Source organism: Mandrillus leucophaeus, unplaced genomic scaffold, assembly GCF_000951045.1.
Source record: "Mandrillus leucophaeus isolate KB7577 unplaced genomic scaffold, Mleu.le_1.0 Scaffold1089, whole genome shotgun sequence".
Classification (NCBI taxonomy): domain Eukaryota; kingdom Metazoa; phylum Chordata; class Mammalia; order Primates; family Cercopithecidae; genus Mandrillus; species Mandrillus leucophaeus.
Genome location: NW_012099087.1, coordinates 857969 through 874418, shown reverse-complemented (window position 1 = coordinate 874418; position 16450 = coordinate 857969). Strand labels below are relative to the sequence as shown.

Sequence of the window (16450 nt, the reverse complement as noted above, 5' to 3'; positions counted from 1 at the left end):
CCTGCTCGCTCGCGAGTCAGCTCTGCCGCCGCTGCCGCTCTAGCACAGGCGGAGACACAGAGACACACAGACTCTGAGAGCAGTTTTCGTGCAACTCAAAATTAGCGCGGGCAGGTTTAACATCGATAATCGGCTGCGAAATGATCCCGGCAGCCGGGGGCACAGCCTCGGCCCCGTCGCCCTCGGTTTATACAGCTAACAAAAGAAACCAGGACCTGTCTCCAAATAGCCATCTTAGGCTTCAAGGCTAGGCAGAAGCTGTAGGCCTCAAAGAAGGGCCTATGGAGATGGATAGATCTGGGAGAGGGATCGGAATCGGCCCTGGCCCTGGCCCCCCCAGAACCCGCGGACGTCGCTGTCCGGAACTGTATTGATCCTTTTGAACTTTTTTTTTTTTTTTTTTTTTTTTTTTTTTTTTTTAGTGTAAACGGACCGCGTTGAGATTTAAAAGGGGGCGACAGAGGGACTTGCGATTGGTTATTGTCCGGGCTTCAAAAACAAAACAAACCCACCAACCCCCCCATCCAAACAAAACAAGTGGTATTAAATACAGGGCTCTCTGGTGAAAACACAGGGATTCAAGAAGCCCTTGCTTAGGAACTCTTACCGATCGATCCGAAACACCCACTGATGCCTTAGGTATCTACAGATCTCTGTAGAATGGGTATTTATTTCATAGTTAGGTTAAGATTTTCTTAGATTGTTCACTTTCAGACAAGTGTGCCTGTGTTTTACCAGGTTTCTGAGAAGAATCAGTGGGGAGAAATTGTTGAAGAGTTCAACTTTCCCAGAAGTTGTTCTAACGCTGCCTTTGCTTTAAAACAGTATTACTTGCGGTGAGTAGTAGTGGCTTTTCCATAGTATTTGGAAATAAGGGACTTATGGAGAGATTTGTTTTTAGCAAAACCAAAAGCAAACCTTGCACACCAAACAGTTCTTAAGCTCTTGTTCATTTCAGACTGAGACAAATTTAATATAAATAAAGTGAGATTGTAGGAAGGTGAAAGTTTTCCTCACTAATTTCAGGATCGTTTACGTTTTTCATACAAAATCATTGCAGGTGACACCCTAGCCCCAATCTTGGTAAACATTCTTTTGTGACATTGTTATTGATCGCTTGATATCCACTGAGGGGCAGAAAGGTGATGCTTAGTAAAAGACTTAAGATAGTTAATGAAACTTTGTAGCCTTTGGGAAAATTTTTTTCTTTGTTTTGGAAAGTCCTTTAGTTTTAAAAATTCTGACTTTAAGAATTTTTTTTTAAATGAAACTTCTTGTTTGGAACAGTGTCATTGAATAGGTTTTTCAGTAGAATATTCCTACATGGCATAACATGTTGGTGGCTCAGGTCACCAGGATTGTTTTGATAATTTTGGTTGAATTTACAGTGACTTAAAAACGTTCAAAAGGATTATTATATCTTTAGGGAAACGGGGATACTATGAAATGGGATACTATAATCTGGATTTTCTTTCATTCTCCCTCTTCTTTTTTGACTGCTTATTCGACAAAGTTAAATTTCTTATTCAGTTGGTATGTGATACAGTCTAGATGATATATTTTGTGATCTAGTGTTATTTTTTCGCTTCTAGTTTTTCTTCTAGGAATACTTTCATATTGTAATTTATCATGAGGCTGTGTTTTATTTTTAATGTTTACTTACCCTTAGAGGATCCTAAGTTAGTTGGTGTTATTTAAAACTAAAATGATATTCTTTGTATTTATTGATTTTTAATAGTGATATTACAGGCCTTTTTTTGTAAGGTGGCTTCTGCATAATTTGAGTTTTGCATTTATTATTGCTTCAGATGCGCTCAGTTATTGTGTATTACGTTCAGCATTCTGAAATAGGAAATGCAGTAATTGCACAGGTGTACTTTCTATTGGCTACCTTAGATTGACTTCAGGCTTGAAGCTGGAGTTCGCAGAACTTTGTGAGTAGTTATTGAGTTACACAGGAAGTCTACAAAATATTAAATATGGTTAATTGTCATCTATTGTGTGTGTGTGATGGCATTTGTGTCAGAGTACATTTTAAAATAAAGGGCCACATAAAAAAAAAATTAACCTCCAAAACTGTTGAGTTAGTAGTGGGGTGAGAAATAGAGAGTTTTATATTCATCGTGACATTCATTTGGTCATTTCTATTTATGATATTGAGAGCAACATTTTAATACATATTCTGGTTTTATGTTTTTATCAGCTTAAAACATTTGAATTTTGGACTGTTTGAAATACGTATTTTTAAAGTTTTGCTTCATATTTCTTAGCTTGATTGACTTAAATTTTATAACCAGAAAGTACTATAGAATATACATGATTCATGAGATGTATATTTTTCTGAAGAGTTTACATTCATACTAATAGTTTTAGCATAATCAAATTAATATCTAGGCTTTCATTTTTTTAACAAAAGTTAATTATAAATATTGTTTTTCCAGTTGTCATTTTTATCTTGGGAGGATATCATTGATTATAGGTACTGTTTTTAACTATATAGTTTCAACATTGTAAGTATTTACATTGTCTTCAGATCAAATTGGGCTTTATGCTCTTATTAGAAGCTGCTTTTTGAACTATGTCCTTAGTTAAACTTGTTTTTCCCTCATATGTCACTCTCTAGATTTGTTTTTACAGGGTTGTAGCTAGGCTACTAGGAAAAAAGTTGAAGCATTTGTTTTGGAAAATAAAACCATGTGAAGATTTGCATGGCTTGTAAAGAAATACAAAAGAAATATGCTGATCAAAACTTAGGTACTACCAACCTTGAAAGAATTTTTTCCTGGTGGTCTAATATTGCACAGTAAGAGGATATATATGATGCTGGCTTTTACACCTTCCTCTGAAAAATCTTAATTGGCAGACAGAATGCCAAGTAACAGTAATTCTGTTACCTACCCATAAGATTGGGTCTTCATAGTAAGAAATAGTAATCAAGTGACTTGATAAGTTACGTCTTTGCTACATCAGATTGAATATCATCATTACTGATGAGCAGATAATGCAGTGTATTTTTTAAATTACAAGTGGAATAATTTTTTAATGTGAACTGCTTTTTTATTTGACCTACTGTAAGACTGTCATTATGTGTTAGTTCTCCTTTACAAGTTTAATATTTGCTCACATTTCCCTGTAAGTTTGCTATTAATTGGATAGATGGCTGTTACCCTAGGGTTTTATGATGTATCTTCATAATATTAGATATTTAAATTAGGAAAAGCAAACTAGTATGCTGGCCATGTATATTCTAATAGTGTTTTGTAATTTTTGATACAAATATTGACAGTCATTAAATACAGACTTGAGTATTAATGGTCTGCCAGAAGTTAGCTCAATTGTCTCAAACATACATTTATTCATTATAGCTTGTCTACAAAAATTTCTCAAAGTCTAAAATTGAAAATACAGTTGATTATTTTAACATTGGCATTTAATTTTTACAAATGTGTCTGCCTGTATCAACGTATCTCACTTACTCCATAAATATATATACCTATTGTGTACCCACACACAAAAAATTAAAAATTAAAAAAGTGCTTACAGATAATGTAAAAGCAGTGTTTAAAAATCGGAGGCCAGGCGTGGTAGCTCACACCTGTAATCCCAGCACTTTGGGAGGCCGAGGCAGGCAGATTATCTGAGGTCAGGAGTTTGAGACCAGCCTGGCCAACATGGAGAAACCCCGTGTCTACTAAAAATAGAAAAATTAACCTGGCATGGTGGCACATGCCTGTAATCCCAGCTACTTGGGAGGCTGATGCAGGAGAATTGCTTGAGCGTGGAGACGGAGGTTGCAGTGAGTGGAGATGGTGCCACTGCACTCCAGCCTGGCCGACAGAGCGAGACTCTGTCTCACAATAAATAAATAAATAAATAAATAAATAAATAATTGGATATTAATCATCTGCAATGTTTATGCACTTTATTTTCCTGTAGTTCCTTTTCTTGGCATGTACATCTCAATGTGTTCCACAAATGTTTATTATTAGGATAGTCCTGTAGTATGAAAGGATAAGGTATAATTTCCCACATTTTGTAGATGGAGAAATTAAAGTACCAAAAATAAAATTAAATGGCTTTGGGAACATTCATTAATTGGACCAAAATATTGTGTTCATGACATGTGTTCAATAATATTTGGAAATTACTTATGGTTAAATTTATGCCCAAGTATATCTTTGCCTAATGTGTTCCATATTTACTTGGTGGATTTTAATTTTTTGTTCTGTTTTGTTGTTGAAATTGGGGGACAATTTGCTAGTCTTATCGGGGTTAAGAATTTGAAGTTTTGGTAAGAAGATTTAGGTAAATATTTCAAATACTTAAAAATTTTGTTTTTGCTTACTGATGCCAATATTACAGCTATAGTCAAGGTTAACTTGATGTTTCCTTTATAAAACTTGATTTTTTGGAAAGGGGGTGAAATATCTTGGACATTAAAAATTTATTGTACAAAACTATATGTTACTAGTTTTCTGGCACTGAAATATTAATTTCTTTTTGTATGTACCTACCTTTAGAATAGTCAGAAACTTAATTGTAGAGTTATGTTTACCATAGTACATTTTCAATTGCATTGTGAATTTATTCTATTTTTTTTTTCTTGGGGGGTAAAGCTCTTTCTTAAATTACACCATTTGAGTGAGTTTACATTAGTTAGTTAAATGAAATGAATACACTGATGTGTTCTCTAGTTAGTGTCCACCATATAGGTCAATTCTTTTAAGAGAAAGCCTTAAGTAAATAAACACAGAGTTTGTAAATTTCTAAATGGAACTGAATAAACTGATTGCCCTTCTTATTCAAGGAAGAAAGATAAAAGTTTATGGAGATTGGAAGACAAATATATCAATAAATTATTCATACATGTATTTCAAATTTAACTTTATAAACTGTATCTCGTGTGTGTGTGTGTGTGTGTGTGTGTGTGTGTGTGTGTGTGAGCGCGCGCACGCGCGCGCATACACAGGGGTCTTGCTTTGTTGCTCATGCTAGTCTTAAATGCCTGGCTTCAAGGTATCCTTCCTCTTCAGCCTTCCAGAGTGCTGGGATACAAAAGTGAGCCACTGCGCCTGGCAGTGTATCCATTTTAAAAAACAAAAAACCTGATTTTGATATTTTCTGATACTCTGTTACATTTTTAAAGGACATGCAGACTTGTTGAAAGGAAGAACAGAAAGTGGAGAAAATTGAAAGACTGATCAAAGCTCAGCTAGGTTAGTGTTACGTCTTAAAATTCATGTTTTTAGAGCTTACATTGCGTAAAGTAGAAATAAATTGAGTTCTTTCTAAGATAGATAGTTTTTACCGAGGTTACAAATTTTCTTGAGGATACAAAATGAGAACATTATAATTCCCAAAAATGTTTATATGCTTTTCTTTTGTAGTTAAATTTTCTACCTTGGCTGTTAACTAAGATGTCTATTTCTGAATAGAACACTCTTTTATATTCCTATCTCTGCTCTGTTGTGGATTCAATATTTTCGTAGTTGATCACGTGTGAAATCTATAATGTCTTTGATAGAAAAGTATATTGTGGCCGGGCGCAGTGGCTCACGCCTGTAATCCCAACACTTTGGGAGGCCGAGGCAGGCGAATCACATGGTCAGGAGATCGAGACCAGCCTGGCTAACACAGTGAAACCCCATCTCTACTAAAAATGCAAAAAATTAGCCGGGCGTGGTGGCATGCACCTGTAGTCCCAGCTATTTGGGAGGCTGAAGCAGGAGAATTGCTTGAACCTGGGAGGCGGAACTTGCAGTGAGCCGAGATCGTGCCACTGCACTCCAGCCTACGTGACAGAGGGAGACTCCGTCTGGGAAAAAAAAAAAAAAAAAAAAAAAGCATATTGCTACTAGATATTTTATATTCTCAAACTGAATGAAATTAGAAGTTGGAAGGGAAAGAAAAACAAAGTTTTAACTGCATTTCATTAGTCAGCGAGCAGGTACTTAATATATGTTTTTAGATAAAGTATTTACAAGTTTTAATTATATTGTGAAGGTGCTTATTGGGCAGTTTCCAGCCCTACCAAAGTTTAATGGTGAAAATGGATTTTGTCTGAATTGGGAGGGACATAGAGGATAAATGGAGCAGATGGGTGGGGATGAGGGGATTCTCTTTTTGCTTCTTTGATCACCACACTCTTTAGTATTCAGGGCCAACTAGAGTTTGCTCTAGAAACACTAGTTTTCCAGAAATGTTAATATATTTCCGTGAAAAGAAGACCAAATGAACTTGAACAAAGGCTAAACTTGGGTTACTTTATTGCAGGATTTCTTAGAGACTTTATTTTGCTAATGTGTATTGTGGATCTGTAGAAATTTTGGAGACACGCTATTACTTCTCTTCCTTGTAGTAAATAGTGTTTCACCAGTGTTTCACTCCACAGTAAATAGTGAAACACCATGGCCAAAACTGCAATTACTTGTGCACCAACCTAAGAGATGCACAACTCTACATTTTCTACTGTTTAAACTATAGTGTGATAAAAGAAATAACAAAAAATATTTTTCTGTTTTAAAACAAATTTTACTTGTGCTTGGATACTTTCTGTGTATTCATTATGTTGTGAATTGATAATTCATTTGAGTAAATACATTGCAATAAACTATTGCTGCAATGGAAATCTCTTGGTGATGTCTAGGAATAGCTATCACATTCTGAATTGTTGACCAAAAATGATAAATCCATATTCCATTAATAACTAAGTCAGTGTTTGCAGGGCTTCACTCCCATCTTACTGCCATAGAAATTTTTGATGGAGCCCCAGGGAGAATTTACTGGTTTTGATGTTTTGGCTGCTGCCTTTCCCCTTCCCCCGCCCTTTTTTTTTCCCCATTATACCATTGATTTGGAGTAAAGGGGTCAATTTGTTCTTTAGACTGTCTTAAATTCTGGCTTTGATTGCTTTCTTTTGGTGTCAATTAACTTGTTCCTCTATCCCTCATACCTATTTGCTGAAAAGTGATAGATCTAAAGGTTAATAATATTCAGATTCAATATTTTAGGCATACTTAATAGGTAGTGCTGTGCTTTTCATCATATCATGAGGCATATAATGTTTAGTTGTGCCCTTTCAGTGATGCTGAGAGTGAACAGTGGTTTTAGGTATTAATAATTTGATTAATATGTATTTCTAAAAGGAATGCTCCAGGTGATTCTTAAGTACACTGAAGTTTGAGAACAGTTGATCTAAGTATTGTAATGAAACCAATTTAGTTGCTGAGATGACTAGTTTAACATGGCATGAACCTGTTGGTCAGGATTATATCCAAAACAAAACCTCTAGGTGACATCTGGTCTAGGGGCACCTGCTCAAGCTGCACCTGTCATCTCTGACCAGAGCTTGGACACACCTTATACTTTGTCTCTGGACTCCAGAGAAGGTAACAAGGGCTCCACTGTAGTTAAGGGAAAAGAAGAGTAAATGAACTACCAAATTCTAACTTATCCTAAGTGTGTTTATGTAATTTGGATTTTTAAAAATTAATTAAAAGTAAGTGTTCTTCAATTATCCCTAATTGGAGAATTTTCTTTATGTATTTTTTTTTTCCTCTTAGGATTTTACTATATTCTTTCCAAATGGGGTACCATTTGTTTTACTGAATTTGCTGGATGCTTGTTATCTTTGTGAGAATTTTGTTGGTCTATCCTGGTATTTCATAGTAGAGTTAACATGTATAAATTCCTGTGAAAATAATAATACTAACAATAACCTGTTTTGTTTAATGTTCACTAGCTTTGTTTTTCAAAACATTTTCATATGGGAGATTTTATTTATTTATTTTTATTACTTTTGAGACGGAGTTGCTCTCTGTCACTCAGTCTGGAGTGCAGTGGCGTGATCTCGGCTCACTGCAACCTCCGCCTCCCAGGTTCCAGCGATTCTCCTGCCTCAGTCTCCTGAGTAGCTGGAATTACAGGCGTGTGCCACCATGCCCGGCTAATTTTTGTATTTTTAGTAGAGACGGGGTTTCAGTTGGGCAGGCTGGTCTACAAACTCCTGATCTCAGGTGATCCACCTGTCTCGGCCTTCCAAAGTGTTGGGATTACAGGCGTGAGCCACTGCGCCCGGCCAGTGGGAGATTTTATTTTTATCATTTCAAATTTCAGAAATAATTGTGTTATTTAATCTTAGAAAAAATAACAATTAGAAAAAGTATTCTCTCTTTGTGTGTGTGTGTGTGTGTGTGTGTGTGTGTGTGTATATATATATATGAAAGCAAGGGAAAAAATTCTTTTTGCCACCCAAACTTTTTTTCTTCCTGGGGCATATGGGCTACCTTTTTTTTTTTTTTTTTTAAGGCTTTAGGTTATATCCAACTGCCAGCCTTAAATGTCAGCCATAATTGCTAGTCAGGAAAGGATATTTTACATATTTTCAGACTATTCTTTCCCTACTGCACCTTCCCATTCCCTTTCCTGCTGATAGTGCTGATAGACCTGCTGTACATTTTACAGAGTATTGTCTTTTTTTCCTTCTCTCTCTCTCTTTTTTTTTTTTTTTTTTTTGAGACAGAGTTTCGCTCTTGTTGCCCAGGCTGGAGTACAGTGGTGTGATCTTGGCTCACTGCAACCTCCCCCTCTTGGGTTCAAGTGATTCTCCTGCCTCAGCCTCCCAGGTAGCTGGGATTACAGGTGCCCAGCACCGTGCCCAGCGAATTATTTTGTTTTTTTTTGTTTTTGTTTTTTTAGTAGAAATGGGGTTTCACCTTGTTGGCCAGGCTAGTCTCAAACTCCTGGCCTCAGGTGATCCACCCGCCTCGTCCTTCCAAAGTGCTGAGATTACAGGCCTCCCAAAGTGCTAAGATTATAGGCGTGAGCCACTGCACCCGGCCAGAGCATTGTCTTATAAATAATCCTACATTATCCGTAGTTGCTATTAATCTTCATGCAGGTATATTCCATGTTCCAGGTGTGCTTAGCTTTTATTTCTATCAGTAAATAATTTTTAAAACTACCATATAATTGGGATAAAATATAAAGTTACTTTTTATGAAAAATTCAAGTAAGGTTGTGTAATCTATTGTTTGGATATACATCTTATTGTAAAATATGGTCAGATTTCATAATTCTGGTCTTTCTGAGTTCTTACTGTTATACTTGATAAATATTTATGTATAGTGCCCAGTGGTCAATTGCTGTGTGCACAAAGATGATGTTTACTATATAATACGTATCTTTCATGGTCAAGTGTTTTTGCGTGAAGTTTTATTCTGTCTCTATGCTAGCCCAGTGATTAATTTTAAATAAATAAAATGTTAATATAAACATACATGAGATTAGTGGGAACATTCTTCTATTAAAATATGTCAAAGAAGAGACGATAGCTAGGGCCCTGTCCAGAAAATACCTAATTTGTAATATATTAAAAGTGGGATGAATTTAAATTTTTCAGTAGTAAGGCTCAGGTTGATCACACTTTTCATAATGGTTCATAGAGTAAGTGAATTTGCAATATGCTTGAGCTCAGATCAGACCGCATAGAACTTCATAAACAGTAGTTAGTGCCTTAGAGTAACTTGTACCTCCAAGTATGCTTGCAAATAATAGGTGGTCTGTCAAGAGTTCTTAAGTGGTTTGGTATAATTTTTAGTTTATACCATTAAAGAGTCAAACTTTTGAATTTCTGAGTTGTCTTTTCAGGTAGCCCCATATTGCAATGTAGTAATTCAATCTAGTAGTAAAAATGTATGTGCTTTTTGATATAGTCCAGTTGAGAGAGAAATAGTGAATCCATCATTTTCCTTTTTTTTTTGGCCATGTTTTTCCTTTTCAAAATTGTTAAATTTCTTTTGCTATCTAAATGTGAACTTTTGCTTATACTTCCTGTAGATCAACCAATTATTTTGCCACATTTGCTTTTTATTTTTCTTTTTATATGTGATGGTGTGCACACTCATACACACACTATCACATATGAAAAGAAAAATATAAAGCAAATGTGGCAAGTGCATGTGTGTTTATATATACAGATACACACATACTATCACTGTCATTTATTCATTGGATATTATTACAGTATAATATCTTTTATTTATATATTTTATTGCCTAACAGTAAAATCATTCTCTAATGTAACAATGGACAGTTATTACATTCAGAAACATTAACATGGATACAATTGTATTCTCTATTATGTAGACCTTAAATCAAATTTTAACAATTATCCCAAAGATGTCTTTTATAGCAATCATATCCCCCAACCCCATTCGTTATCTTTTATTGCAAGTAGTTATATCTCTAGTTCTTCAGCCTTTTTGTGTCTTTTGTGATGTTACCATTTTGAACTGTACAGGCCAAAAGTACTATAAAGTTCGGATTTGTCTAATATATTTTCAGGATTTAAGTTTGGCATTTTTGGCAAGAGACATGTCACTTTCTCCCATTATTGCCGAAATTAAGGTGGTGTCCTCCTGATTTCTCCACTGTAAAGTTACCATTTTCTCTTTTCGAATTAATGAGTAATCTGTAGCGACATACCTTGAGACCCTATGAAACTATCTTGCTTACCATCACACTGTTACCCAATAGTTTTAACATCCACTGATGGTTTGGGCTTGAATCAGTTATTAATATGATACAAGCATTTTATGATGCTTGTTTTCTAACTCTTTCATTTCTTTTACATTTATTTGTGTTTTGAGACAGGGTCTCTTTCTGTCTCAAAACACCCAGGCTGGAGTATAGTGACACAATCACGGCTCATTGCAGCCTTGACCTTCCAGCTCAAGCCATCCTCCCACCACAGCCTCCCAAGTAGCTGGGACTACAGGCTCATGCCACCCTGCCCAGCTAATTTTTTGTAGTTTTATAGAGACAGGGTTGTGCCGTTTTGCTGAGGCTGGTCTCAAACTTCTGGGCTTAAGCAATCCATTTGCATTGGCCTCCCAAGTGTTAGGATTATAGGCATGAGCCGCTGCTCCTGGCCCCTTTTACATTTTTCAGTTGATAGTCTCCAGTAAGAGAAATATTTTCATTCTTATTTATTTGTTAGATTTTTATGTTTTGCATTGGTTAAAATCTATCATTGTTATGCATTTTGTTGCTTAGATTTGGCCAGTGAGAGCCCTTTTAAGCTGGCTCCTTTATTGTTTTAACATGTGTCTATTATTGTTGAGCTCTTCCTTTTTGACAAAATAAGATCTTCCAGGGTCTACTTGTGTTTTGCCTACCCAGTTCTAGAATCATCTATTTCTCTGAAAATCCTGATTCCGTTTAGTGTGGAATGGTATATAGAAACCAAGATCAAGGTGGTAGGTGTGTTCATTGCTACTGGGTTATTTTTTCTTCTAGGCCCTTTTAGAGAACAGAGCTGGGGAAAAAATTATTTTATCTGTAAATACATTTATTTTGAAAATCAGGAGGCTATGCTGATACTTCTAATTGCACTCCATACCAGTTAGTTTGTTCTTTTCCTTCTTCCATTCCATGTATCTTCCTTAACCTTCACTAAGAATCCTAGTTCTCTACCGTAGTATATATATTCATCTTCTCAGTTCTTCTGTCCATATAGAATACTTCCAGAATTGTTATCCCACAACAAACAACAAACCTACCAAGTAGCTACGTATTTGTTTAAAGTTCTTTTTGTGTTTAGACTGAAGATATATTGTTAAAAGTACAGACATGCACTGTGTAAAATGTTTTGGTAAAAGATGGACTGCATATATGACTGTGTTTTCATAAGAATATAATATTGTAGTTTTACTGTACCTTTTCTGTGTTTAGATATGTTTAGATACATGAATATTTAATATTGTATTATAGTTGCCTGTAGTATTCGGTTCAGTAACATGCTGTATAGGTATGTGGCTTAGAGCAGTGGGCTATGCCTTATAGCCTAGGTATGTAGTAGACTATATACCACCTAGGTTTGTGTAAGCGCAGCCTATGATGTTTGTTGAATTATGAAATCCAACAAATTTTATTTATGAATATGTAAAACACTTAAGATTAAACCTAGTTTCCCTTCCTAAAATGAAGCTCATTAAAAATATATATTTTGCCTTTTTTCGCCTCATATATCTTGAAAAATCACTAAGTTCATAGAATCTCATTATTATTTTGTTTTGGCAGCTGCATTATGTTCCATCGTGTAGCTATATCCTAGTTTATTCAACCAGTTCCCTACATAATGGCACTTAGATTGTTTCCAATGTTACTGTGGTAAATAATGTCATCTGAATAATCTGTAAATCTTAGTAACTTTATGCAAGCCTATTTTCAAATTGTTGCAGCTGTGTCTTTAGAGTTAATTACTAAAGTGGGGATTGAAGCGACAATCGAGGAATAAATGCACATGTAGTTTTGTTAAATATTGCCAAATTCCCTTTGTAGGAGAGAACTTTTTTGCATTGCTACCAACAGTATATGAAAATACCTGTTTTCCACAACTTTGCTGTGTTGTCTGGCTTGTTAAATTTTTCTAATATGGGGGATTAAGACATGGTATCTCATTATATTTTAATTATTGAGGCATTACAGCATGTTTGTTTTTTAAAGAGATTGAGTTAGCCGGGCACGGTGGCTCATGATCCCAGCACTTTGGAAGGCCAAGGGGTTGGGGGGGGGGGTTGGATCACGAGGTCAGGAGTTCGAGACCAGCCTGGCCAAGATGGTGAAACTCTGTACTAAAAAAAAAAATGATAACAATAATAATAATAATAATACAAAAATTAACAAAGTGCTGTAGTGGGCACCTGTAATCCCAGCTACTTGGGAGGCTGAGGCAGGAGAAACGTTTGAATCCGGGAGGTGGAGGTTGTGGTGAGCCGAGATCGCACCACTGCCCTCTAGCGTGGGTGACGGAGCAAGACTCCGTCTCAAAAAAAAAAAAAAAAAAAAAAGAGTCGAATTTTACTGTGTTGCCCAGACTAGAGTGCAGTGGCTATTCACAGGCGCAGTCATAGTATATGACAGCATTGAACTCTTACTTTCAAGCAATGATCCTGCCTCAGCCTCCTGAGTAGCTGAGACTACAGACATGCACCACTGTGCCTAGCCTTTTTAACATGTTTTAATCTTTGATAGTGCCAATCCCATCTCCTAGTTCTTTTTTACAAGGTTATTCTTTAATGTTTATTTTTCCATGTGTACTTTAGTATCAGTTTGTTCTAGTTCCAGAAAAAAAAGCTTGTTAGTCTTTTTATGGGGGTTGCATTAAATTTATAAGTTGGAGAACTGATTTTGTGATGATACTGAGTTGACCTATCAAAGAGCAATGGAAGTCTTTCCACTTGTTCACATCTTTTTGTGTCATTCAGAGCCTAAAGTTTTCTTTATATAGGGTTTGAACATGTCTAAAGTTTATCCTTAGGGATGTTGTTATTGTTGTTGCTATTGAAAATGTGGTTTTCTTTTTCATGTTTTCTTATTCATTATCGTTCATTTATATAAAAGCTGTTGAATTTTTATATTTTCTAACCTGCCGCCTTACTAAATTGTTTTATAGTTTTGATTGTATGATTTTCTTTTTTTTTTTTTTTTTTTAAGAATTTTACCTGTATACTTGCGTGTCATCTGCAAATAGGGATTGTTTTACTCTCCTAAGTTACGCCTCAAATTACTTTCTTTTTGTCTAATCGCATTGGCCAGTATATCTGTACAATGTTAAATAGTAAGGAAAATGGAAACATCTTTTCTTTGCCTTGTTGCTGACCTTAGTTTGATGCTTCTAACATTTCCTCATTGAGTAAGATACTGCCCGCTATACATTTTGATACAATCTTAACTATTGACTTTTATTTTAATAATCCTGTGATATATGAAAGTATTCATCTCTTTATTTAATGAGTGGTATTATTAGACTTAGAAATCAGATTTAGTCGTATTTTTTGTGTTATCTACTAGAGTTTAGTTTCTATTTTTTTAATCCATAGATATTATCTATATTTAAGAGAGGGGCTAGTGATGAACATTACATTTTAAAAATTCAATTTTTGCATCTTATATTTGAATATGAATGTTTCTTATGTTTCAAGAATTTAACACAGAAATACAAGTCAGCTACAGTGCTAACTGATAAATCTGGAAGAAAATTACCTTTCTTATTCTATCTATGAAATAGTTTTTGCTCTTTTGTTCTTTGCTGGCCATTGATTACATTACTTGATATTTTGAAATAAGGCAATCATTTAAATTATTGCTTGAGTTTTATATTCTCAAGATGAGAAATAAATATTTTAGTCTTATAAGTCTTCATTATAGGTTAATGAACCCCCTAAAGAAGAAAAGCAAATTTGAACTTTAATCACAGTCAGAAATCTTATGTTTGTTTGGGTGAATCCATTTAAATTCATCAATGCCAAATTAATTGTGTTATGTTTTTACATAGTATATTTGATCTTCATGATTAATCATAATTCGGTTATTGAAAAAATCTTCCTAGTTTTGAGAATTGCTTGGAACATCCCTCCTTCTTTGGTCCCCTCTTTATAAACTATGGAGGTTAGCTTAAGAGTGTGTGTGTGTGTGTAGGCACGTGTGTGTGTAAGCAACACTCTTTAGAGTTTTAAGCAGACTGTTTGGTGATTTATTGATAGTTCTTGCTCATAACCAGTCTTATGGGAATTTACCAAGGTTTACATATTTATAGGGTTAAGTTGAAGTGGATATTAGCTATTGTATACGAACTTAATATTTTGTAGAAGCCCAGTAGTATAGCTTTCAGCACCTGAAAATTTAGATTCCTAAAGACAGGAACAAGAAGTATGTAGTTAGCTATAATTGGATATGACTACTGAATCTATTTGTTGATTTGTAGTATCATCAGTCTTAATACTAGAAGGGATTTTAAGAAGATGGTCTAGCCCTCTGCTTTCTGGAAAGGTAGAAAATAAGGATACTTTTTCAGGTAGACCTGCGTGGGATAATTGACTTGCCTAAGATCATTACTACTGAATTATGGAAGGGAAAAGTAGAAACCAAATCAGAGCTGCATTTATTATACTAATCACTCCATTCTGTTTAAAAAGGAATAATTGTAGAAGACTCTCAGAGATTTCTTTGCTATATAAAACAGGGCCTTTATCGTTATTATTTTTGAGACAAAGTCTCACTATGTCACCCAGACTGGAGTGCAGTGGCGCAATCTTGGCTCACTGCAACCTCCACCTCCTGGGTTCAAGTGATTCTCATGTTTCCGTCTCCTGAGTAGGTGGGACTACAGGCACACAACAACATGCCTAATTTTTTTGTATGTTTAGTAGAGACAGGGTTTCGCCATTTGGCCAGGCTGTTCTCGAACTCCTGGCCTCAAGTGATCTGCCCACTGTGGCCTCCCAAAGTGCTGGGATTATAGGCATGAGCCACTGCGGCTAGCCTGGTTTTATGTTAAAGATGATTCTGCTGACTTATGCTAAGAGAGAAAAAACACTTTTTACTGCAAATATTCTTTATTTCAAATATTTTACTTATAAAAACCTAAACTTACATATTTGATAAAGCTTATATATTTGATAATTTTTTTTTTTTTTTAAATAACCAGGGATACTCATTTAAAGTTTAGTCTGGTACATTATTTTTTAGATGGAGACCTCTACTGGAAGTATGAAGTAATAGATAAATTCTGTGTTTTTTTTTCCCCCCTTTGGAGACAGGATCTTGCTCTGCCACCCAGGCTGGAGAATGAAGAGTAGTGATGCAATCATGGTTCACTGCAGCCTCAACCTTCTTGGCTCAAGTGATCCTCCTACCTCAGCCTCCCTAGTAGCTAGGACTACAGGTGTGTGCCACCATATCTGACTGATGTGTAAAGTTTTTGTGGAGACCAGGGCTGTCTGTGTTGCCCAGGATGGTTTCCAAATCCTGGCCTCAAGTTATCCTCTTGGCTTGGCCTCCCAAAGTGTTGGGATTGCAGACGTGAACTACCCACCCAGCCTGATTCTATTACGGTAAAATATCTAGACAAAGGGATAGAAGGGAGATATGTTTTAAAAACAGTCAATGTAACATATCCTAAAGTTTTTTTTAAAAAGTATTTTTCTTATGAAACTTTAATAGTACACTTTTGGTTTATGATACCATGTTGAATCTTTTAAAAAACAGACTATTAAGTTTATATTTTTTTAGTTAACATTTATTTATTTTGCCATGTGCCAGGCATTGCACTGAGTGGTAACTCATTTCCTCTTCACACCTCCCTATGACATAGATACTGTTAATATCCTGATATTATAGATGAGAAAAACTATTATAGATGAGAAAAACAGGACAAAGGGGTTTAAGAACCTTGCTCAGGGTCACACAGTAAGTTTTGGACCTAGTATTTAAACCTGGGACATCTGGTTAATGGAACCTGTTTCTGGAACCTAGGCATGTTATACTGTCTTCCCCCAATTCACTTGAATATAATTTTATTTAAAAGTATTTGAAGATAAGGACTTGAAGGGAATAAAAATATGAAAATGGTTAGGGTAGTTGTGGGATTGTGGCTTTTTATTTTTAT

The 16450-nt window shown here is 35.4% G+C and overlaps 1 protein-coding gene across 1 annotated transcript in view; it reads left to right on the top strand.

Moving 5' to 3' along the window:
• The window catches only part of ARID2 (AT rich interactive domain 2 (ARID, RFX-like)), a 187834-nt gene that overhangs the window by 936 nt on the left and 170448 nt on the right, over positions 1 to 16450 (top strand). The window contains exon 3 of the mRNA XM_011987553.1: positions 739 to 836. Coding sequence (XP_011842943.1) covers positions 739 to 836 — 98 coding nt within the window. The remainder of the gene's footprint in view (positions 1 to 738; positions 837 to 16450) is intronic.